The sequence below is a fragment of the Cherax quadricarinatus genome, chromosome 13 (genome assembly GCF_038502225.1).
Source record: "Cherax quadricarinatus isolate ZL_2023a chromosome 13, ASM3850222v1, whole genome shotgun sequence".
NCBI classification, from domain to species: domain Eukaryota; kingdom Metazoa; phylum Arthropoda; class Malacostraca; order Decapoda; family Parastacidae; genus Cherax; species Cherax quadricarinatus.
The window spans coordinates 17,510,897-17,536,194 of NC_091304.1; the positions used below are offsets into that span (position 1 = coordinate 17,510,897).

The 25,298-nt window shown below is 43.3% G+C and overlaps 1 protein-coding gene across 2 annotated transcripts in view; it reads right to left on the minus strand.

Moving 5' to 3' along the window:
* Nucleotides 1–23,796, minus strand: part of lft (Limb expression 1 family member lowfat) — a 601,989-nt gene extending 578,193 nt beyond the window's left edge. Inside the window, exon 1 of one of the 2 annotated variants that reach the window (XM_070084556.1) lies at nucleotides 23,203–23,796. In XM_070084556.1, the coding sequence (XP_069940657.1) occupies nucleotides 23,203–23,431 (229 nt within the window). In that variant the 5' untranslated portion in view covers nucleotides 23,432–23,796. The remainder of the gene's footprint in view (nucleotides 1–23,202) is intronic. The other variant, XM_070084555.1, reaches the window with a different exon arrangement.
* Between the last annotated feature and the right edge of the window lie 1,502 nt (nucleotides 23,797–25,298).

The window sequence follows — 25,298 nt, forward strand, 5'->3', positions numbered from 1 at the left end:
TATACTTGCAACATCTGCCACATTGCTCTCCTATCCACTCTATCATATGCATTTTCTAAATCCATAAATGCAATAAAAACTTCCCTACCTTTATCTAAATACTGTTCACATATATGCTTCAATGTAAACACTTGATCTACACATCCCCTACCCACTCTAAAACCTCCTTGCTCATCCGCAATTTTACATTGTCTTACATCTAATTCTTTCAATAATAACCCTACCGTACACTTTTCCTGGTATACTCAGTAAACTTTTATTTTTTTTTATTATCACACTGGCCGATTCCCACCAAGGCAGGGTGGCCCGAAAAAGAAAAACTTTCACCATCATTCACTCCATCACTGTCTTGCCAGAAGGGTGCTTTACACTACAGTTTTTAAACTGCAACATTAACACCCCTCCTTCAGAGTGCAGGCACTGTACTTCCCATCTCCAGGACTCAAGTCCGGCCTGCCGGTTTCCCTGAACCCCTTCATAAATGTTACTTTGCTCACACTCCAACAGCACGTCAAGTATTAAAAACCATTTGTCTCCATTCACTCCTACCAAACACGCTCACGCATGCCTGCTGGAAGTCCAAGCCCCTCGCACACAAAACCTCCTTTACCCCCTCCCTCCAACCTTTCCTAGGCCGACCCCTACCCCGCCTTCCTTCCACTACAGACAGATACACTCTTGAAGTTATTCTGTTTCGCTCCATTCTCTCCACATGTCCGAACCACCTCAACAACCCTTCCTCAGCCCTCTGGACAACAGTTTTGGTAATCCCGCACCTCCTCCTAACTTCCAAACTACGAATTCTCTGCATTATATTCACACCACACATTGCCCTCAGACATGACATCTCCACTGCCTCCAGCCTTCTCCTCGCTGCAACATTCATCACCCATGCTTCACACCCATATAAGAGCGTTGGTAAAACTATACTCTCATACATTCCCCTCTTTGCCTCCAAGGACAAAGTTCTTTGTCTCCACAGACTCCTAAGTGCACCACTCACCCTTTTCCCCTCATCAATTCTATGATTCACCTCATCTTTCATAGACCCATCCGCTGACACATCCACTCCCAAATATCTGAATACATTCACCTCCTCCATACTCTCTCCCTCCAATCTGATATCCAATCTTTCATCACCTAATTTTTTTTTGTTATCCTCATAACCTTACTCTTTCCTGTATTCACTTTCAATTTTCTTCTTTTGCACACCCTACCAAATTCATCCACCAATCTCTGCAACTTCTCTTCAGAATCTCCCAAGAGCACAGTGTCATTAGCAAAGAGCAACTGTGACAACTCCCACTTTATGTGTGATTCTTTATCTTTTAACTCCACGCCTCTTGCCAAGACCCTCGCATTTACTTCTCTTACAACCCCATCTATAAACTTATTCCTCTATAATTTTTACAATCTCTTTTGTCCCCCTTCCCTTTATATAAGGGGACTATACATGCTCTCTGCCAATCCCTAGGTACCTTCCACTCTTTCATACATTTATTAAACAAAAATACCAACCACTCCAACACTATATCCCCCCCTGCTTTTAACATTTCTGTCATGATCCCGTCGGTTCCAGCTGCTTTAAATCCTTTCATTCTAGGTAATGCCTCACGCACCTCCCCCACACTTACATCCTGCTCTTCTTCACTCCTAAAAGATGGTATACCTCCCTGGCCAGTGCAAGAAATTACCGCCTCCCTTTCTTCGTCGACATTTAAAAGTTTCTCAAAATATTCTCGCCATCTACCCAATACCTCCATCTCCCCATCTACTAACTCCGCTACTCTGTTTTTAACTGACAAATCCATTTGTTCCCTAGGCTTTCTTAACTTGTTTAACTCACTCCAATTGTTTTTCTTATTTTCATTAAAATTTCTTGACAGTGCCTCTCCCACTCTATCATCCACTCTCCTTTTGCACTCTCTCACCACTCTCTTCACCTTTCTTTTACTCTCCATATACTCTACTCTTCTTATAACACTTCTGCTTTGTAAATACCTCTCATAAGCTACCTTTTTCTCTTTTATCACACCCTTTACTTCATCATTCCACCAATCACTCCTCTTTCCTCCTGCACCCACCCTCCTATAACCACAAACTTCTGCCCCAAATTCTAATACTGCATTTTTAAAACTATTCCAACCCTCTTCAACCCCTCCTCACTACTCATACTTGCACCAGCTTACCTTTCTGCCATTAGTTGCTTATATTTCACCCGAACTTCCTCCTCCTTTAGTTTATACACTTTCACCTCCCTCTTACTTGTTGCCATTTTCCTCTTGTCCCATCTACCTCTTACTCTAACTGTAGCTACAACTAAATAATGATCCGATATATCAGTTGCCCTTAATAAACGTGTACATCCTGGAGCCTACCCATCAACCTTTTATCCACCAATACATAATCTAACAAACTACTTTCATTACATGATATATCATACCTTGTATATTTATCCTCTTTTTCATAAAATATGTATTACTTATTACCAAACCTCTTTCTACATATAGCTCAATTAAAGGCTCCCCATTTTCATTTACCCCTGGCACCCCAAATTCATCTACTACTCCCTCCGCAACATTTTTACCCACTTTAGCATTGAAATCCCCAACCACAAGTACTCTCACACTTGGTTCAAAACTCCCCACACATTCACTCAACATTTCCCAAAATCTCTCTCTCTCCTCTATACTTCTCTCTTCCCCAAGTGCATATACGCTTACTATAACCCACTTCTCACATCCAACTTTTATTTTACTCCACATAATCCTTGAATTAATACATTTATACTCCCTCTTTTCCTGCCATAGTTTATCCTTCAACATTATTGCTACTCCTTCTTTAGCTCTAACTCTATTTGAAACACCTGACCTAATCCCATTTATTCCTCTCCACTGAAACTCTCCCACCCCCTTCAGCTTTGTTTCACTTAAAGCCAGGACATCCAGCTTCTTCTCATTCATAACATCCACAATCATCTCTTTCTTATCATTTGCACAACTTCCACGCACATTCAGACTTCCCACTTTGACAATTTTCTTCTTCCTATTATTTTTAGTAATTATTACAGGAAAAGGGGTTACTAGCCCATTCTTCCCGGCATTTTATTTGATTTTTACAACACGCATGGCTTACGGAGGAAAGATTCTTATTCCACTTCCCCATATATATAAAAGGAAAAGTAATAAGACCAAGGACTATTAAGATAAAATCAAAGAAAACTCAGATGAGTGTGTATAAATAAACGTGTACATGTATGTGTAGTGTGACCTAAGTGTAAGTAGAAGTAGCAAGACGTACCTGTAGTCTTGCATATTTATGAGACAGACAAAAGACATCAGCAATCCTACCATCATGTAAAACAATTACAGGATTTCGTTTTACACTCACTTGGCAGGACGGTAGTACCTCCCTGTCTACCAACCTAATATATATATATATATATATATATATATATATATATATATATATATATATATATATATATATATATATATATATATATATATATATATATATATATATATATATATGTCGTGCCGAATACGTAAAATTGGTCAATTAGCAAAAACTTTTTTAAAATTAATTCGTCCGATTCAAAATGATTTTTGTAAAATTATTGCACACAAATTTTCGCTTGCCTTAGTCGGCAAGAAGAGCGTTGCTATTTAAGCCAAGATCGCAAGTCGGCACGACATATATATATATCTATCTATATATATATATATATATATATATATATATATATATATATATATATATATAGTTTTAAGACAATTTATGATAAAGCTGCTGGAGCAGGGTGAGGGAGGACCCAGTAGCGATCAGTGAAGAGGCGGGGCCAGGTGCTAAGTCCCGACCCCTGCAACCACAATTAGGTGAGTACACAGTCATGCGTCGCTTAATGATGAGAATATGTTCTCAGAAATGCGTCTTCAGGCGATATCATCGTTGTGTGATCATCATAGTGTACTTAACACAAACCTAGATGGTATAGCCTACTACACACCTAGGCTATATGGTTTTTCTTTTTCATCATAGATTTGCTTGTAAGTAGATAATGCACCATGAACATTCCTCCCTATTAATAAACAACTTTTGGTGTTGGGATCCACGTTTTCAAACTTTTTTAAGGAGCTTGTTGAGGTCTGTGAAGCTTCTGATAAATCCTTCACTGTGAATGTTCTCTAGGGGTTCTTCTTTTTCTTCTCCTGCAGGAGCCATGGTGAACAAAACAACGCGAGATTAACTCATACACAAAGGAAAATGTTACTATTAAGAGATATGGTAAACACGAGATGTGCGAGGCTACTGCTGGCGTAACACTGTATACTCTTTTATAATAAACCTTTTTTTATAATTAGAAAGAGTACACTCTGGAATAACCATAAAAAGTATAGTACAATAAATACATAAACCAGTAGAATAGTTGTGTATCATTATCAAGACATGTACTGTACATACTTGGCAGTGCAGTAGGTTTGTATACACCACCGTCGTATATGCGGTCCGTCGTTGATCGAAACATCGTTATGCGATGCATGGCTGTATATACATACACGTGTGTGTAACATATACCGTATACCAAACTAACCCTATGCCTTTTCTTCATCACTAACGTTCACAATGATGTAAAACTAAGAGACGAAATCTATATACCATGTGAGATTCAAAGTGGGTTTTGCAGATCCAGGTTTTTGCTCCATGATGTATTGGTCACACAGGTTATAACATATTATTATTGTTGTTGTTGTTATTATTATTATTATTATAAAATTCACTGAGAAAAGGTAAACCTAGTGAATATAAGAATCAAGGAGCACAACACTGCCCACACTAGGCAGGTCCTATTCACACTCAAGCATTAGGATCGTAAGAACAAAGAAGCACTGTCATAGGCCTACTGGCGCCTGCAAATGAGCTTACTGGCCTGGAAACTAGCCAGGCACCAGTTCGACTTGTGTGTGAACAGCGTCTGGTTCTCAGAGTGAACCCCATCACGAACCGCATCACGGACCCCCAGCACACACGACCAATTTTTATTTCACAGTTGAGCTGAACAAGAGGGAGTGATAGAATATCAATGAAGCACGTCCCATGTGTCTTCCGGCGGCGGCTGCCACCTCCCACTCCCCCTCCCCCGCCCCCTTCTCCTCCCCCTTCAATTAACATGACAAGCCAGGTTTAACACGATTGTTATTATATTTATAGAGAAGCGCTTAATCCGCAAGGGGGGTTACAGGACGAGTGGTTCCAGTTGGTTGAATCAAGAACCCCTGACCGGCATCATGGCGACAACTTTCCTCTGAAGGTAAGCAAGAATGTTATTCTTGTTTGCTACGATTTCTCTAATTATTGTCAGTGTTATTCATTATTCATATACTTCTTGTATTATTATCAGTATTATTCACTGCTGCTGCAGAAGTTATGTTCCTGTTATAGTTCTTGTCAATGTTATTCGTTGTTGTGGAGAACCGACAAGTTGATAAGTTAGACACATGTGCAATACTTGGGTATCTTCATTGTGGAAACGTTTCGCCACACAATGGTTTCATCAGTCCAATACAAAGAAGAATGGTGAAGATCAGGAGTTTGAGGTAATGTCCCTAAATTAGACACATGTGCAACCTCATACTCTGATCTTCACCGTTCTTCTTTGCATTGGACTGATGAAGCCCCTGTGTAACACAACGTTATTTGTTGTTACTGTTGAGATTAAGACACATGTGCAACATCTGGGTATCTTTATTGTAGACGTTTCGCCATCCAGTGGCTTTATCAATACAAATTCTAGGACATAACTTGAAGACAGTAGAACTATGTACAGAAGTTGAGGTAATCAGTCCCTCAACCTAGGAGTAGGTGCGAACAGCACCATAGTCGTGGAGATTCTGAAGCAGAAGAAAGGAGTTTGAGGTTGTCAGTCCCTCGGCCTGGAGAAGTTCATGGAATCTTAATTCTGAGGACATGTACATAACCTTCACGACTACGACAACTACTACTACAACTAACCCATCTCTTTGGGAAGGACCTACTTCCACTGGGGAATCCCGCCTACCAGTGAATATGCCCTCGTCTGCTACACCTGACGTTACTATATAAGCGCCAGGATTCTTTCTTCTGCTTCAGAATCTCCACGACTATGGTGCTCTTCGCACCTACTCCTAGGTTGAGGGACTGATTACCTCATCTTCTGTACATAGTTCTACTGTCTTCAAGTTATGTCCTAGAATTTGTATTGATAAAGCCACTGGATGGCGAAACGTCTACAATAAAGATACCCAGATGTTGCACATGTGTCTTAATCTCATCTTGTCGGTATTATATACCATTCGTACACAACGTTGTTACTGTTGCTTGCAGTGACCTTGTTACCTACCTAGAGTTTGTTCCAAGGGTCACAACCCCTCGCAGCCGGGTCCCAGACCAGGCCTCCCGGTGGATGACCAGATTAACCAGGCTGTTAGTAAAGTAAAAGGACACAAGTGCAACTAATGTGACATTTTTTATTGTGGCAACGTTTCGCTCTCCAGGTGCTTTGTCAAGCCGACAAGCTTGACAAAGCTCCTGGAGAGCGAAACGTTGCCACAATAAAAAAAAGTCACATTAGTTGTACTTGTGTCCTTTTACTGTTTTACATATTGTCGGTAATTCTACCAACATTATTACAGGCTGTTAGGTAAGACACATATGCAACAGTTAGACAACTTTATTCCGAAACGTTTCGCGTACACAGTAGGCTTCTTCAGTCGAATACAGAAAATAGGCAGGAACAGTAGAGATGTGAAGACGATGTAATCAGTCCATCACCCTTGTAGTCGTAGAATTTGAGGTTGTCAGTCCCTCGGCCTGGAGAAGTTCAGTTCCATAGTCAGGAACTATCTGAAGATCAAGCGACAGTGCGGAGACTTAAATACTGTCGGAAGGAGAGGTGCAGAGTAGTAGTAGTAGTAGTGAGAATGTAACCACTGAAAGGTCATGTCCCTCTCAGATCTAACACTTCTCACTTGAAAAGCTTGTCCAAGGTGTTTTCTGTACCAAGATGCCATGTGTTGCAGTGTCTGACAAGATGAACATCAAAATGGTATACAGTACCGACAGGTTGTTAGGTAAGACACATATGCAACAGTTAGACAACTTTATTCCGAAACGTTTCGCCTACACAGTAGGCTTCTTCAGTCGAATACAGAAAATAGGCAGGAACAGTAGAGATGTGAAGACGATGTAATCAGTCCATCACCCTTGTAGTCGTAGAATTTGAGGTTGTCAGTCCCTCGGCCTGGAGAAGTTCAGTTCCATAGTCAGGAACTATCTGAAGATCAAGCGACAGTGCGGAGACTTAAATACTGTCGGAAGGAGAGGTGCAGAGTAGTAGTAGTAGTAGTGAGAATGTAACCACTGAAAGGTCATGTCCCTCTCAGATCTAACACTTCTCACTTGAAAAGCTTGTCCAAGGTGTTTTCTGTACCAAGATGCCATGTGTTGCAGTGTCTGACAAGATGAACATCAAAATGGTATACAATACCGACAGGTTGTTAGGTAAGACACATATGCAACAGTTAGACAACTTTATTCCGAAACGTTTCGCCTACACAGTAGGCTTCTTCAGTCGCCTACTGTGTAGGCGAAACGTTTCGGAATAAAGTTGTCTAACTGTTGCATATGTGTCTTACCTAACAACCTGTCGGTATTGTATACCATTTTGATGTTCATCTTGTCAGACACTGCAACACATGGCATCTTGGTACAGAAAACACCTTGGACAAGCTTTTCAAGTGAGAAGTGTTAGATCTGAGAGGGACATGACCTTTCAGTGGTTACATTCTCACTACTACTACTACTACTCTGCACCTCTCCTTCCGACAGTATTTAAGTCTCCGCACTGTCGCTTGATCTTCAGATAGTTCCTGACTATGGAACTGAACTTCTCCAGGCCGAGGGACTGACAACCTCAAATTCTACGACTACAAGGGTGATGGACTGATTACATCGTCTTCACATCTCTACTGTTCCTGCCTATTTTCTGTATTCGACTGAAGAAGCCTACTGTGTAGGCGAAACGTTTCGGAATAAAGTTGTCTAACTGTTGCATATGTGTCTTACCTAACAACCTGTCGGTATTGTATACCATTTTGATGTTCATTATTACAGGCTGTTAGTGTTAGCCGTACACCAGCATCAGCACCATAGCCCGGCTGATCAGGGACTGATTTGGGAAAAGTTGTCCAATTCCTTCTTGAAGACAGTCAGGGGATTGCTGGTAATCCCCCTTATGTATGAAAAGAAGACACTGAAAAGTCTTGGTCTCGTCACACTTACTGAGTCTTCCCTTAGTGTACTCACTGCATCACTGTTCACTGGGATATTTTGCACAGTCTGCCAAGCCTCCTATTTTCATGGGGAACGATCTGCGTGAGCAAATTTGGGACTAATCCTCCTAGAATTTTCCAGATGTAGCTTGTAGTGTATCTCTATCGCCTACGTTCCAAATGGTACAGATCGAGGGACTCCAAAAGCTCCCAGTAATTTAGGTTCTGAACTGAATCTGTGGGAGCAGTGAAGGTTCTCTGTACATTTTCCAGGTCTGCAATTGCCTGCCTTGAACGGAGAGGTTAACAGTACAGCAGTATTCCAATCTAGAGAGAACAGATGATTTGAAGAGTATCATTATTTGCTTGGCATCCCTTGTTTTGAAGAATCTATTTAACCAGCCTATCGTCTTCCTTACTGCTGTGACAGTGACTGTTGTGATCCTTGAAGGTGAGATCTGACATGTGATAAATGGTTTAGAAAATCGACAAGTTATCTCAATAAAGATTCCCAAATGTTTCACAAGTGTCTTAGTATTTGAGATCTGGCATAATCACTCCCAGGTCTCTCACATTAGTCTTGCACTCTACCATGTGATTCAAGTTTGTTTTATACTCCGTTCCAGTCTATATTTCCTCAATCTTTCCACAACGGACTACTGAAATTTCTCAATAACATTGATGTTTGATAAGTTATAGTATTTATACTCTTACAGATGCAGTAGCAATCATAGGAGAGAAATGGCATAAAATACTGATACGGCACATAAAGGCATACTGTATAATGCGATCCTTTATTGGCAACGTTTCGCCTACTTAGTGGGCTTTATCAGGTCACAAACAGACCTCTATCCGTCACTTGATAAAGCCCACTTTGTGGGTGAAACACTGCCACTAAACAGTAGTAATTATTGTTGACATTGACGCAGTAAGTGAAGTACAGAAACACCAAGTAAGCTGAAGTAGCAGTAATTATAGTGGCAGCAATCGTAGTAGCTATATCCCCTTCTTAAGAGAGACTACATCAACCTGTTTCCACTGGTTCTACTCCTTCCTTCAGTTCCCAGGAGACATATGTCGCCAGGATATTTTGCCCGCCCGCGGGCGGGCGGGCAGGCAGGCGGGCAGGCGGGGGGGCGGGCAGGCGGGCAGGCGGGCTGGCGGGCAGGCAGGCAGGCAGGCAGGCAGGCAGGCAGGTAGGCGGGCGGGCGGGCGGGCGGGCGGGCGGGCGGGCGGGCAGGCAGGCGGGCGTGTTTGTTGAAGGCGCCAGCAGTGAGGATAATGACAAGTCTGTGTTGTCATTTAATCAGAAAGCTGAGGGAGCAGCAGCAGCAGCAGCAGCAGCAGCAAGAGACGGTGTGACGTCACGCCCACCCAGCCCAACACACCCACCTTCCTTTGTTGATACTGGTGTTTCCCTGCTCATGATCCCCAATTATTAGCTCGCTCGTACCCTCCCTCCCATCCATCTCTAACTCTCTTCCCCTATATCTCTCTCTACATATACCTCTCTCTCTCTCTCTCTCTCTTCCACCTTTTCCTCCCACCTCAATACCAAGGTTTTTTTTTTTACAGGGTTAGCTAAGAGTTCATATCGTTATTTACATAACGATCTGTTCCCTACCTCAGCTCATTTAAAAACCGTTACAAGTATTATTTATTAAATCTGTGAAGTATACAAATAGGGAACAGGATGAAGTTGCAGCCAGATGTGGCGAGGAATTTGATTTGTTGTGCGAACATGTTCCAGAGACAAGTCATTCGAAGAATGAATGATTGCAGATGAAGTGGTGCTCTTAAGGTAAAGCCAGAGTGTAGCTGCTGTTTGCTGCCCGTCTTGTGATGCAGAAGGTCTTCTCGCTGTCCCTGAAGTGAAGCCAAGTATGGAACCTTGATCCTTGACAACATTGACCTCGAACATCTCTCCAGTGTTGAAGGTGCGATTGAAATGGCAGGGCCATTCAGGCCAGGTCCAGGTGAGAGATACGTCGCCTTGCAAGGTTTTCTATTATATCCAGAATTAGTAAATGAGACTAGGGGCAGGCAATCCAAGAAGGTGGTTCATACTCAAGGTTAAGTTCACTTGTGTTTTACCTAATGTTCCCAGCCTCTACTGTCAAGCAGGTACGAAATACACCTTAGTGGTGTTAACTTCTTGGCTGCCTTACTTGAAGGATTTACCCCGTGACTTTTCAAATATATTTTGGATTCATATTATTTTACTCCTAGGATATCCACTTCACTGCCGGGCTGCAACTCTCTAACCACATTCTAACCACAGCTCCATGTTGTCTAAAGACAATTATCGTTTGTTTTCTCAGCAGCAAAGGCAACCTGCCATCATTTTTTCCCTGCTGACATTGCTGTAAGCTTGTAATTCATGTACCTAAGAGCAGCTGACACTTCCTCCCTTGCACATATAAATGTTAGAGTACAGTCATCCGTATGTGCATGGGATTTCAGAATGAGGTAAAGTCAGTCACCGCAATAAACATTCCATATTATTATTATTATTATTATTATAATCAAAAAGAAGCGCCAAACATTCCATAACAATGAACCAAACACACTTCCTTGTGGAACATTGGCACCGACTGAGTGTCACGTAGACTCTGACCCATTTACAACTGAACATTAAAATGGTATAAAATACCGACAGGTTGTTAGGTAAGACACATATGCAACAGTTAGGTATCTTTATTTCGAAACGTTTCGCCTACACAGTAGGCTTCTTCAGTCGAGTACAGAAAAGTTGATAGAAGCAGAAGAGACTTGAAGACGATGTAATCAGTCCATCACCCTTAAAGTTTTGAGGTGGTCAGTCCCTCAGTCTAGAGAAGAGCATTGTTTCATAGTCTGAAACAATATGGAGTTGAAGTGACAGGATGGAGCCTCATATAGAAGCCTACTGTGTAGGCGAAACGTTTCGAAATAAAGATACCTAACTGTTGCATGTGTCTTACCTAACAACCTGTCGGTATTTTATACCATTTTAATGTTCAATCTGTCAGACACTGCAACACAAGGGTATCTTGGTACAGACCTGCAATCAACTTCGACAACCTCTACTAGTGAGAACGGCTGGATTTGAGAGGGACCTGACCTCCCAACATCTGCATTCTTCTACTAGTGACCTACGTCTCACCTCCTGGCGCTATATAAGGCTCCATCCTGTCACTTCAACTCCATATTGTTTCAGACTATGAAACAATGCTCTTCTCTAGACTGAGGGACTGATCACCTCAAAACTTTAAGGGTGATGGACTGATTACATCGTCTTCAAGTCTCTTCTGCTTCTATCAACTTTTCTGTACTCGACTGAAGAAGCCTACTGTGTAGGCGAAACGTTTCGAAATAAAGATACCTAACTGTTGCATATGTGTCTTACCATTTAGAACTGCTCTAAGAGATCTATTCTAGAAGATAGTCACTAAGGCGTAATGCAGAGCAGATTCAAAGTGCCTGCAGTTTTGCTAAGAGTCTCCAGTGCCATACTTGGTCGAAGACACCATCAATGTCCAGTGCTACTAAACAGCTGATCTTGGAGTCATCCAGTGATTGGTACCATATAGTTGAGAGTTTTTTTTTTTAAGTCAGACAGAGAGCGACCTTTTCTGAAGCTATGTCACAAAGAAGCGAGTAATAGTAAAAAATGCTGTCATATACCATGACAGTACCGTCTGAAGAATTTTGCCAGTAATAAGTGACACTGGTCTGTTGTTGATGAATTATCACTCGACTCTTCTTTTTGTAAATAGGGACTACCCATACTCTGTGATTGGCAGAATTAACAGATGAGACACGATGTTAGCTGGTCAACATATCTACTCAGAAATCTCGGGATCACTTTATCTGGGGATTTAAGGAGTTATACTTCGTTCTGTCTAAGTGCCATCTTTGACAACTTATGACACAGTTCCAGTGGCTAGCAACGGAGGTTTTCCCTAACTGAATCAGGGACTTGGAGAAATCAGAATGGGGGCACGTCACAAGCAGTGTTTCACAGGGGTCAGTGTTGGGCCCCTTGTTGTTCACAATCTACATAAACGACATTGATGAGGGAACAAATAGCGACATAAGCAAATTGGCTGATGACACCAAAATAGGCCGTCCAGTTCAGTCTAATGAGGACATTAGAGCGCTCCAAGATCATTTGAATGTACTGATGCAGTGATAGGAGAAGTGGCAGATGCAGTTTAATACAGACAAATGCAAAGTTCTTAATGTTGGACAGGAAAATAACCATGCCACATATAAACTAAATGTAGATCTTAATATTACGGATTGCAAAAAGGATTTAGGAGTTCTGGTTAGCAGTAATCTGAAACCAAGACAACAGTGCATAAGTGTTCGCAATAAAGTTAACAATCCTTGGCTTCATATCAAGAAGTATAAATAATAGAAGTCCTCAGGTTGTTCTTCAGCTCTGTATGTCCTTGGTTAGGCCTCATTTAGATTATGCTGCGCAGTTTTGATCACCGTATTACAGAATGGATATAAATGCTCTGGAAAACGTACAAAGGAGGATGACAGTTGATCTCATGTATCAGAAATCATCCCTATGACGATAGACTGAGGGCCCTGAATCTGCACTCCCTAGAAAGGCGTAGAATTAGGGAATGATATGATAGAGGTGTATAAATGGAAAACAGGAATGAATAAAGGGGATGTAAATAACGTGCTAAAAATATCTAACATAGACAGGACTCGCAGCAATGGTTTTAAATTGGAAAAATTCAGATTCAGGAAGGATATAGAAAAGCACTGGTTTGGTAATAGAGTTGTGGATGAGTGGAACAAACTCCCGAGTACCGTCATAGAAGCTAAGACGTTGTGTAGTTTTAAATATAGGTTGGATAAATACATGAGTGGGTGTGGGTGGGTGTGAGTTGGACCTGACTAGCCTGTGCTACTAGGTCAGATGCCATGCTCGTTCCTTAAGTGACTGTGACCTGACCTGACTAGGTCAAGGCATTGGCTTAAGCCGGTGGGAGAATTGGACCTGCCTCGCATGGGCCAGTAATCCTGCTGCAGCGTTCCTTCTTTATGTTCTTATGTTCTTATCTTGGCAGCAAAATGTTCATCCAGTAGGTCAGCCTTTTTCTGGTTCCATTAGCTCCATCATGTCGATTTAGAAGTGGAATGGTTTCTTCTGGTGAATATCCTTGTCGGTCATTGACTAAGGACCACCAGTTTTTGGGGCCCATTCTTATTGATGCCAGTTTTTTTTTTTTTTTTTTTTGTCTAGAGATGGTCCAGTTTTGGACATTCCATATATATATATATATTTTTTTTTTTGGTGTTGTATTAAATGTGAAAATTTCAGGCCTTGTAAACAGTATCGACATTAGTTAAGCATCCTGTGTCACTTGTAGGATTCTTCTGGATATTACAATGGTTTGAAGATAATTTAACGATTTTAGAACCCATAAAGCAATTCCCTTTGATGAAATATCTTGATAGCAAGCTTACAATATACACCAGTGGAACATAATTATTGAACATTTGAAGGGAGTTCTTGAGGCTCTTCAAATCTGTCCTGGTATGATGTCAAGGTCGTTTCTGGTAAATATGTCAGAGTAATGACTGTCTTTCAAGTTACTGAGATGAACCACTGTGGCATGCGAAAAGTACGTAACCTTCATTCGGCGCATGTACACACCCTCATTGACAGGCTATCTCCCCCAACCAGCGAACCAGGGGCTAAGGGTTGACGATGGGGCCCCGTCGTTCAATCAGTACCCAGGTTCCAGCCAATGAGAAGATGGTTTTGGGAATCGCAGAGGGGATGTGGGTACCACTCACCCGTCTGCCCTTGTCATTACCATTCTAGTTCTGGTTGAAACACGGTCTGCTCTCTAGTGACTTCTATTCTGCCTTGCTTACCGTGGAGTGCGCTAATACCTATTGTTGTACATAGTGTATATAGTGTACATACGTCTGTTCTAAATTGGTGAAGGATAATGTCAAAATTTTTTCCTCTGTGTTTATTTTACTCCCTTTACACCCAGGATAACAGGCCTTTGGGACTCCTGGGTTGTAATAACCACCTAGCTACAAGTCTCTTTCTGTCTTACATGTTAAGTGACAGCATTTAGAACAGACATTTAAGATATACCTAACCTCCTGTTTTTCTGGCTTCTTGTAGTGTTTTCCACTTACGCTGCGATAACTTTTTTTGAATAACCAGATACTGAATTTAATTTTTCGATTTTGCGGTGCGAATTCATTAAAAACATTCGTGAGATTGCAAATAAAATTATGCACAGAGAGATAGTAGAGTAGTAAGCGGACATTACACAGGTTACTGCTGGGGTGTACGACCGAGCAAGATATATAGCTATAGCCTTCACGCAGTGATTACTTAATATCTCTTGTATTAATATTGGTAGAATTACCGACAATATGTTAAGTAAAAGGACACAAATACAACTAATGTGACATTTTATTGTGGCAACGTTTCGGTCTCCAGGAGTTTTATCAAGCCGTTACAAACAATACATGGACACAGAGGGTATATATATGCTTAGAGTGAGGTGTAATACTAGTGGTAGTAGTAGTAGTAATATTAGTAGTGATACAATATGGTAGAACAATCAACTTGCACATGAGTAAAAGATTATAACTTGGGTAGTATTGTTTGTAACGGCTTGATAAAGCTCCTGGAGAGCGAAACGTTGCCACAATAAAGTGTCACATTAGTTGCATTTGTGTCCTTTTACTTAACATCTCTTGTTTGACTGTTATCCCGTCACTTGCGCCTCAGTGACACTAGTGACACGAACCACCATGCGTTATGCACTCAGTCCATCAATCTTGATGGACTGACCACATCGACTCAAGGTTGAGGGACTGATTACCTCATTCTCCTCCTGGTCTTCAAGTTTCTCCTTTGTATGGACTGATGAAGCCACTGTGTGGCGAAACGTTTCCTCAATAAATATACCCAAGAGTTGCACATGTGTCTAATTTATCAACATGTCAGTTCTCTGAACCATTTATCTACATGATATATAATACTTTTTTCAGGAGGAAATTAGATCACTATCTCCTCTCAGTGCCTGATCAACTAGGCTGTGATGGATATGTGAGCCAGCGGGCCGGCAATGACAGCAACCAGGATGACCAATCAGCAGAAAAGTCTGACACTAGACAGGGCAACGAGGGTAGAAAGAACTCTCGAAAACCGTCACAGGTATAAGAACATAAGAAAGAAAGAACACTACAGCAGGCCTACTGGATCATGCGAGGCAGGTCCAAGTCTCCTACCGGCTTAAGCCAATGTCCCAGCCTAGTCAGGCCAGGTCACATTCACTTAAGGAAGGAACACAGCAACTGACCTAGTAGCACAAGCTAATCAGGTCCAACTCACACCCACCCACACCCACTCATGTATTTATCCAACCTATTTTTAAAACTACACAACGTTTCAGCCTCTATAACTGTACTCAGGAGTTTGTTCCACTCATCCACAACTCTATTACCAAACCATTGCTTTCCTATATCCTTCCTGAATCTGAATTTTTCCAACTTAAAACCATTGCTGCGAGTCTTGTCTAGGCTAGATATTTTTAGCACGCTATTTACATCCCCTTTATTTATTCCTGTCTTCCATTTATTCACCTCAATCATATCCCCCCTAATTCTACGTCTTTCTAGAGAGTGCAGATTCAGGGCCCTCAGTCTATCCTCATAGGGAAGATTTCTGATACATGGGATCATCTTTGTCATCCTCCTTTGTACGTCTTCCAAAGCATTTATATCCATTCTGTAATACGGTGACCAAAACTGTGCAGCATAATCTAAATGAGGCCTAACCAAGGACATATAGAGTTGAAGAACAACCTGAGGACTCTTATTATTTATGCTTCATGATATGAAGCCAAGGATTCTGTTCGCTTTATTGCGAGCACTAATGCACTGTTGTCTTGGTTTCAGATTACTGCTAACCAGAACTCCCAAATCCTTTTCGCAATCAGTGGTATTAAGGTCTACATTATTTAGTTTATATGTGGCATGGTTATTTTCCTGTCCAATGTTTAAAACTTTGCATTTGTCTATATTAAATTGCATCTGCCACTTCTCCGACCACTGCATCAGTCTATTCAAATCTTCATGGAGTGCTCGAATGTCCTTGTCAGAATGAATTCGACGGCCTATTTTGGAGTCATCGGCAAACTTGCTTATGTCGCTCTTTATGCCCTCATCTGTGTCGTTTATGTAGATTGTGAACAACAGGGGGCCCAACACTGACAACACAAGTGATGGCAATAGGCTGGAAAGAGGCACACATAGATCTTCCCTGGACTGGTAGCTCACACAAGTTCAACTTAATATTTTATATCAAATGATTTCAACAATGTTCAATTCGAATCAATGCTGACTTTTACTGCTCTCTCTCTCTCTCTCTCTCTCTCTCTCTCTCTCTCTCTCTCTCTCTCTCTCTCTCTCTCTCTCTCTCTCTCTCTCTCTCTCTCATAATCGCCGCTATTACACTCCACCGTTTCGTCGTAAACTAAATAGCGACTCTCAAAGAGAAGTGGAGTTCCCAGATCTTAAACAAGGTCTCCCAGAGGACACGGGACAAGGCGCAGCTAGAGCAAGATGGTGGTGGAGCTGAGGGAGGACAGAACACTTCACAACACTGTAGCCTTGAGAGGGAGGACAGAACACTTCACAACACTGTAGCCTTGAGAGGAAGGACAGAACACTTCACAACACTGTAGCCTTGAGAGGGAGGACAGAACACTTCACAACACTGTAGCCTTGAGAGGGAGGACAGAACACTTCACAACACTGTAGCCTTGAGAGGAAGGACAGAACACTTCACAAGACTGTAAGGACAGAACACTTCACAAGACTGTAGCCTTGAGAGGGAGGACAGAACACTTCACAACACTGTAGCCTTGAGAGGGAGGACAGAACACTTCACAACACTGTAGCCTTGAGAGGAAGGACAGAACACTTCACAACACTGTAGCCTTGAGAGGGAGGACAGAACACTTCACAAGACTGTAAGGACAGAACACTTCACAAGACTGTAGCCTTGAGAGGGAGGACAGAACACTTCACAACACTGAAGCCTTAAGCGCATTGGGAAAAGAAAGAAGATAATCAGGTCAGATCTCATTAAATGGGAGATAGTTCCATTTCCCTGGATGAAAAACACTTGAACCGCATCAAGGCATCCACTCGGTGTTGCGCAAACACAACAAATCATCCACTGACTTAAGAATACACGGGGATACCAAGACTAAGGTACTACGTGGGGGATACCAACACTAAGGTACTACGTGGGGGATACCAACACTAAGGTACTACGTGTGGGATATCAACACTAAGGTACAACGTGGGGGATACCAATACTTAGGTACTACGTGGGAAATGCCAACACTAAGGTACTAAGTGGGGGATATCGATATCAACACTAAGGTACAACTTGGGGGATATCAACACTAAGGTACTTCGTGGGGGATATCATCAACACTAAGGTACTAAGTGGGGATATCAAAACTAAGGTACTACGTGGGGGATATCAATACTAAGGTACAAACAACGTGAGGGATATCAGCAATAAGGCACAACGTGGGGGATATCAACAAAAAAGTACAACGTGGGGATACCAACACTAAGGTACTACGTGGGGGATATCAACACTAAGGTACTAAGTGGGGGATATCAACACTAAAGTACTAAGTGGGGGATATCAACACTAAGGTACTAAGTGGGGGATATCAACACTAAAGTACTAAGTGGGGGATATCAACACTAAAGTACTAAGTGGGGGATATCAACACTAAAGTACTAAGTGGGGATATCAACACTAAAGTACTAAGTGGGGGATATCAACACTAAGGTACTACGTGGGGGATATCAACAAAAAAGTACAACGTGGGGATACCAACACTAAGGTACTACGTGGGAGATATCAACACTAAGGTACTACGTGGGAGATATCAACACTAAGGTACAACGTGGGAGATACCAGCACTAAGGTACTACGTGTGGGATACCAACACTAAGGTACTACGTGGGAGATACCAACACTAAGGTACTACGTGTGGGATACCAACACTAAGGTACTACGTGGGAGATACCAACACTAAGGTACTACGTGTGGGATACCAACACTAAGGTACTACGTGGGAGATACCAACACTAAGGTTCAACGTGGGAGATACCAACACTAAGGTTCAACGTGGGAGATACCAACACTAAGGTTCAACGTGGGAGATACCGAAGCTGCCAGATGTAAATCACTCGTTTATGTCACTTTGTTACTGTCATTTATTTAACTGTATGTAAATAAAGGTTAATCTATGCTAACCTGACCTAGAGTAACAAATTTGTACTTCTGAGGTTGCAAGGATTGAGAATAATAATAATAATAATAATAATAATAACAATAATAATAATAATAATAATAATAATAATAATTGGAAGCATTATCTTGTGAGGGTTCATAGAATGTCTCGGGAATCGGAAGTTATTAGGTTAGATACAAGAGAGAAGAGGACAGTTCGGCTGTGACTTGCAGAGGCGGCGGCGGTGGAGGAGGCGAAGGCGGTGGCGACGGCTGCGGCGACGGCGTCATCTATGACTTAAGACGGTGGCTACGCTGAGTGGTGGATGTAATTTACGGAGACTGTGCCGGGGAGGACCGGCAGGAGACGGGCAGCTCACCAACACACCTCCCAGACACGTGTAATACAATAAATGCATTGCCAGGAACAGCAGTTACCGCGGGGAAACATGACTCAACACTGACTTCTTACAATACATCTCTGACTTGTGATGGTGAGACCAAGCCTCTGCGCTACACACACACACACACACACACACACACACACACACACACACACACACACACACACACACACACACACACACACACACACACACACACACACACACACACACACACACACACACACACACACACACACACTGTAGCCGTGATAAATGAGCTGACTAGAGTAAAATCAGTCATGGAACTGTGAAGATAAGATTTCTTGTGGCTCTATCGAGCCCTGCACTCAACGCCAAAACATTGAGCGCCTCATGTAAAATATAAGTGCAGGGTTCAACAGGGTCAAAGGAAATCTTATCTTCACAGCTCCATGACTGCTTTTACTCTAGTCTGCTTTGTTATTTCAGGGCTGTGGTTCGTGCACTGGAGTGCGTGCGGCCAGCAGTAACACCCTCATTGATCAGGCTATGATCCACTAGGCGGCCTCGTCTAGGACCGGACCACGGGAAGAATCCTTCAGGTGCTCTAGAGTCCCTGTGGAGGGCCTGGTGCTGTCGTTAGGTGATGAACTACCAAAATTCAATCCTCTGATTTGATTAGGCTTTGATTTTTTTTAAATATAAGGCCAAATGGATGAGATCTGTTGATGATGCAATACGTCTCTGGACATGCGGTAAAGACATTAAAAAAATTCTGCTTAGACTTGACAATTTAATTACTACCATTAAATTTACCATTGAAAATGAAGTAGATGGTGCTATCCCCCCTATTTTGTTATTATATACATACAGAAGAGACCAAGGAAACCTACCACTGTGTGCTCACATATTCATTAATATTATAATTATCGAAAGCATGCACAAGAGTGTTTTTATTTCAACGTTCTCGCATGCATTGTCGGTATACGAGAACAGTCCAGAGTTTCATGGTACCGTGGTTCACAGAATTTTTTAAATTGTTGCAAGAATTCAATATTCACACAGTTGGACTCAGGAGGCTGTAACCAACCCAGCCGCTGGCAACAACAATCAACACACTGGCAGCAGTCAGCACCCTGGTAGCAACAATCAACAAAGTAAAAGCAGGCATCAAAACACTACAAGAAACACAGTGGAAGCAACAATCTACACACACGAAACAGTGGAAGCAACAATCAGCACTACTAGCAACAATCAACACACTGGTGACAATAAACAAACAGTAACAATCAACACACTGGTAGCAACAAGCAACAAACTGAGAGCAACTAGTTTGTTGATTGTTGTTATACACTGGTAGCAACAATCAACACACTAGTTGCAACAATCAACACACTGGTACCAACAATCAACATGCTACAAACAAGCAAAACAGTGGAAGCACGAATCAACACTACAATCAACAAGCAACACAGTGGAAGCAACAATCAATACAAACAACAATCAGCACACTGAGAGCAACACTTCATACACTGGAAGCAACAATTATCACACTACAATCAACATACTGGTACCAACAAGCAACAGTGGAAGAAACAATTTACACACTGGAAGTAACAATTAACATTACAATCGACACATTGGTAGCAACAATCAACACAATGGTAGCAACAATCAACACAATGGTAGCAGCAATCAACACAATGGTAGCAACACTCAACACACTGGTAGCAACAATCAACACAGTGGTAGCAACATCAACACTTGTAGCAAGAATCAACACATGTAGTAACACGTTAGAATAAACAGTCTCATTGGAAACAATCACACTAACAACACATCAGTAACAACAATCAGGTGCAATAATTACATCAATAACAATAATCAACAGACTTGCAGCATCAACACCCTGGCATGAACAATCAATATATGGAAGCAACAATAAAAAAACTGGCAGCATCAACACTGCAACAGTGATAACAATCAACACAGTGCAACTCCGATAAACAATCAACACAGTGCAACACTGATAACAATCAACAGTGCAACACTGACAACAATCAACAGTGGTAGCAACAATCAAATCACTGGTAGCAACAATCTATATACTGGAAGACACAATCATTACACTGATAGAAACACTAATCACAATGGTAATGACAATCACACTAGTTACAACAATTAACATATCAGTAACAACTAATACACTGGCAGCAACAATCACCACAATGGTAACAGCAATCAACAGTGGAAGAAACAGTGGTCACAGTAGCAACAATCAACACAGTAACAACAATCAAGAAACCTCAAGGAACAATCACACACCAGTAGCAACAATCAACACACCAGTAGTAACAACATTCGGGTAGGAACAATTAACATTAAAAGCAAGTCACACCAGTGTCATTCGAAGCAACAATCATCCCAGGTGCCCATGAAAGGAATTATCATCACAGATGCCACTCTGGGTAACAATCATCACAGGTACCACTGGAAGCAATAATCATAGCATGCACAAGTGGAAGCAACAATCATCACAGGTGTCACTGGAAGCATCAATCATCACATGCTACTGGAAGCAACAATAATCACAGGTGCCAATGGCAGCAACAATCATCACAGGTACCACTGGAAACAACAATCAACACATACTACTGGAAGCTACAATCATCATAGGTGCCAATGAAAGCAACAATCATTGCAGGTACCACTGGAAGTAACAATCACAGATGGTACTGGAAGCAACAATCATCACAGGTGCCAATGGAAGCAACAATCATCACATGTACCACTGAAGCAACAATCATCACGGGTACCACTGGAAGCAACAATCATCACAGGTGCCAATGTAAGCAACAATCATCACAGGTACCACTAGAAGCAACAATCATCACAGTTGCTACTGGAAGCAACAATCATCACAGATGCTACTGGAAGCAACAATCATCACAGATGCTACTGGAAGCAACAATCATCACAGATGCTACTGGAAGCACAATCATCACAGGTGCCACTGGAAGCAACAATTATCACGTGTCACTGGAAGCAACAATCATCACCAATCATCACGTGCCACTGGAAGCAACAATCATCACAGGTCCCAATGGAAACAACAATCATCACACGTGCCAATGGAATCAACAATCATCACAGGTGCCACTGGAAGCATCAATCATCACAGGTGCTACTGGAAGCAACAATCACAAGTGCCACTGGAAGCAACCATTACAGGTGCCACTGGAAGCAACAATCATTAATGTGAAAACAATCATTACATATCACTGAAGCAACAATTACCTCAAATGTCACTGAAAGAATAATCGTCACAATGAAAATCACAAGTGCAACTGGAAGCAACTATCATTACGTATCTGAAGGCTATAATCACCAGTCACTGGAAGCAACAATCACAGGTACCACTGAAAGCAAGTCACCACAGGTACCACTGGAAGAATCATTACTGGAAGCAATTTTTAACACTGGAAACAACAATCACGGGTCACTAAAAGGTACAATCGTCACCGATGCTGCTGGAAGCAACATTCAACATTGAAAGCAATAATCATCGCACTGGAAACAACAATCATTACAGGTACCACTGGAAGCAACAATCATCGCAGGTACCACTGGAAGCAACAATCATTACAGGTACCACTGGAAGCAACAATCATCACAGGTGCCACTGGAAGCAACAATCATCACAGGTACCACTGGAAGCAACAATCACAGGTACCACAGGAAGCAACAATCGTCACAGGTATCATTGGAAGAATCATCACAGGCACCACTGAAAGAATCACCACAGGTACCACTGGAAGCAACAATCACTACAGGTACCACTGGAAGCAACAATTATCACAGGTACTACTGGAAGCAATAATCATCACAGTTACCACTGGAAGCAAATCATCATAGATACCACTGGAAGCAAGAATCATAGGTGCCACTGGAAGCAAGAATCATCACGGGCGCCAATGGAAACAACAATCATCACAGGTGCAACTGGAAGCAACAATCATCACAGGTACCACTGGAAGCAATAATCACCACACTGGAAGCAACATTCAGCATTGGAAGCAAGAATCATCACAGGCGTCACTGGAAGCAACAATCATCACAGGTGCCACAGGAAGCAACATTGTGTTGGCATGGTGAGTGAAGGTGCCAGAGAGGGTAGGTAGTGGCACTAAAAAGTGTGACGGAGCGGCAGAAGGAGGTGACGTACCTCTGCCGTAGCCCTGCGTGTGCTTGGCGAAGCTGTTGACCACAGCGTCCACTGCCTCCTTCAGGATGGTCTTGGCTCGCTGGTCGTGGACGCCGGACGTGGCTGAGGGCGGCCTCTGTCCACCCGCGCCGCCCGCGGCCCCGCCCTTGCTCTTGCCACCACCGCCACCGCCACCACCACCGTGCACCAGGGAGGCGGGCGGCCGTGCCGACTGCATGCGACTGCTCATGGTGGCCGCCGGGTCGAGTGTTGCAGCAAGCAAGCAGCAGCCAGCTAAGACACTGCAGGCAGGGCGGGCCGCCGGCTCACTCACCGCCACAGACCAGAGAGGACTGACTGAGCTCCTCGTTCCACGTCAACCCTTTATATGCGGTCACAATTAGTTGCGCTCATGGAGGTGCGGGAGCGAGTGTGAGCGGCCTCCTGCACCCAGACGCATCCTCACGACGTGACGAGCGCGGCGGGCGGCACCATACTACTCTTCAGCTGGCGCCGCGGCCCGCCCACCATCCTCCTCCGCCTGGACAACTAGTTCCCAGCTTCAATCTTAACTTGTAGTCTCTGTTTCTCTTCACCCTGCCTCACCGGATGCCCCCCAGTGTGCGCCGGATTCATACAGGTAGCGTAAAACTGCTTCGGAAAAGAATAAAAGGTGGTAGACGAAGAAAAACCAGAGGTTGGTGTTCCAGTGGTGACCTGGGGGCCCAAGTGTCGCGCATGGATACCGGTGGTGCTGCCACCTCCCGGCGGCTGGCTCAACCATCCATGATGAGTTATGAGTGTGGCAGATCAGACGAGGGGCGGTCGCGGATCGGCCGTCGCATCGTCACACGCCGCTACCGCTCACACACGACGTCTCTGCTCATATAAACAGATTCCTAAACACCGCAGTTCCTTTCCCACCCAACCTGCTTCGCCGAAGGACTAAGGCGAGGTGCAGAGCAAAATCTGGACAGAAGGAGAGAGAAACACAAGACAACGACTTCCAGCCAAACGAGCAAGTGACAACATCACAGAACCAACACAACCAGAGTGACAACACACTACAGCTCGTGCAGTCATTGGGAGGAGAAGAAACCTCTAAGTAAACTGCACGTATCCTGAAGAAGAAGAGGTGCGGAGTGGGTGGGCGGGAGAGTGGTGCCGACGGGGGTGGTGACCACAACAAAGGCTAGGATGAGCCGCACAAAGAAGACTGCTCACTGCAAGCACGCTGCCACCTCCCCCACACACACCTCTAGTTTCCCTCTTCACACAAACATTCTGCCTCGCCGCACAACACCTCTCACACATCACTGCTGGCGGTGACATGAGTGTGAGGTGTAGCGGAAATGAGGTAAGTTTCCCGATGTACCTGCCCTACCTCACCCATTCCTGCCCGACCTCACCCATCCCTGTCCGACCTCACCCATCCCTGCTCGACCAGGTATACACAATACCTTTATTGGCTACAGGAGCCAAGCTTCCTGCCCATACAGCTAGGAAGGTGGTGGCTTGCACCCTGCTTTGACCTGCCCTGCCTTGCCATGCCACAATCACCACCACCACCCTGAACTGCCACAATCACCACCACCCTGCCACAAGCATCACCGCCCTGCCACAAGCACCACCATCCTGTCACAGGCACCACCCTGCCACAAGCACCATCACCTTGCCATTCCACAAGCACCATCACCTTGCCATTCAACAAGCACCACCACCTTGCCATTCCACAAGCACCACCATCACCATGCCATGCCAGGAACACCACCCTGGCACAAGCACCACCACCTTGCCATGCCACAAGCACCATCACCATGCCATGCCAGAAACACCACCCTGCCACAAGCACCACCATCACCCTGTCTTGCCACAAACACCACCGCGCCACAGGCACCACCTCAAACACCACCACAGGCTAAATCACCACCAGCACTACCACAAGATAAACCACCACTAGCACCACCACACCACCACCACAAGCAGCATTACAGGCTAAACCACAAGCACCATCACAAACTAAAACACCACAAGCATCACAGGCTAAACCACCACAAACATCACCACAGGCTGAACCACCACTAGCACCACCACAGGTTAAACTACCACTAGCACCA